General features: G+C 39.4%; 1 protein-coding gene across 1 annotated transcript; it reads right to left on the bottom strand.

Moving 5' to 3' along the window:
* Window positions 1-485: 485 nt before the first annotated feature.
* Window positions 486-845, bottom strand: LOC118764914. Its single transcript, XM_036506183.1, has one exon. It carries the CDS (start codon window positions 843-845, stop codon window positions 486-488), a length of 360 nt encoding a protein of 119 aa, XP_036362076.1.
* Window positions 846-1,126: the final 281 nt, after the last annotated feature.

Below are 1,126 nucleotides of genomic sequence, written 5' to 3'. Positions count from 1 at the left end.
TATGTGCATATGTGCATATAAATATATGCATGTATGCATCTATATGTACACATACAAGGGGGTACTGAAAAGAAACCGGAATTTTGCAATATCATTTTATTCACATAGCTTTACATGTTTACACTTTTATTACTTCCAAAGTATTCTCTATTTGAAGAAATGCATCAGTCCAGACACATTTCCTACCATTCAAAACGGTTCTGGGACTCTTGTGAAGTGACATCTTCTAACACGTCTGTCTTTTTTTCCTTCACCTCTTCCACATCGTTAAAACGCTTTTCTTTAAGTTCTCTTTTTTCATTGTGAGGAACAAAAAAAGTTGCAGGGAGCAAAACTGGATGAATAGGGAGGGTGGGTAAGTGGATTCATACCATTTTTGCCAAAAACTGTCTCACACTCAAGGCGGTGTGCACAGGTGCATTGTCATGATGAAACCGCCACTCTCCACTTTGCTACAGATTGGAGCATTTTCGTCTCACCACGTCTCACAAACATTTCAGAACTGCCAAGTAAAATGTCTGTTTAACAGTTTGACCAAGAGGAAGAAATTCTATGCGGACAATTCCTTTCACATTGATGAAACAAACCAGTATTGTCTTGGCATTAGACTTCACTTGACGTTCTTTTTGGGGTCGTGGTGACATTAAATGTTTCCATTGACTTGATTGTTGCTTCATTTCTGGGTTGTAACCATGGCAGCAATTTTCATCACCAGTGATGACCTTCATAAAAATGTCCAGATCAACTTCTGACTGTTCTTCCTGTTCCCGGCATACACTGAGATGTGACTGCTTTTGATCTCCTGTGAACAAGCGAAGTACAAACTTTGCTGCAACTCTTTTCATTTGCAATTCCTCACTCAAAATTCATTGGTAAGAGTTCCAGGACACACCAGTCATATAAACAAGTTTGTCAATTGTATATGTATGTATATGTGTGTATGTGTATATGTTTGTGTGTCTGTGTTTGTCCCCTCAACATCGCTTGACAACCAATGCTGGTGTGTTTACATCCCCATAACTTAGCGGTTCAGCAAAAGAGACCAATAGAATAAGTACTAGGCTTACAAAGAATAAGTCCTGGGGTTGATGTGCTCGACTAAATGCGGTGCTCTAGCATGCCCACA

Source organism: Octopus sinensis, linkage group LG1 (assembly GCF_006345805.1).
Source record: "Octopus sinensis linkage group LG1, ASM634580v1, whole genome shotgun sequence".
In the NCBI taxonomy this organism is placed as follows: Eukaryota; Metazoa; Mollusca; class Cephalopoda; order Octopoda; family Octopodidae; genus Octopus; species Octopus sinensis.
This window is presented reverse-complemented; position numbering and strand designations above follow the sequence as displayed.

What these genes read in the sequence shown, in the direction of transcription:
- LOC118764914 (XM_036506183.1), bottom strand. Translation starts at nt 845, where the DNA reads ATGAAAAGAGTTGCAGCAAAGTTTGTACTTCGCTTGTTCACAGGAGAT.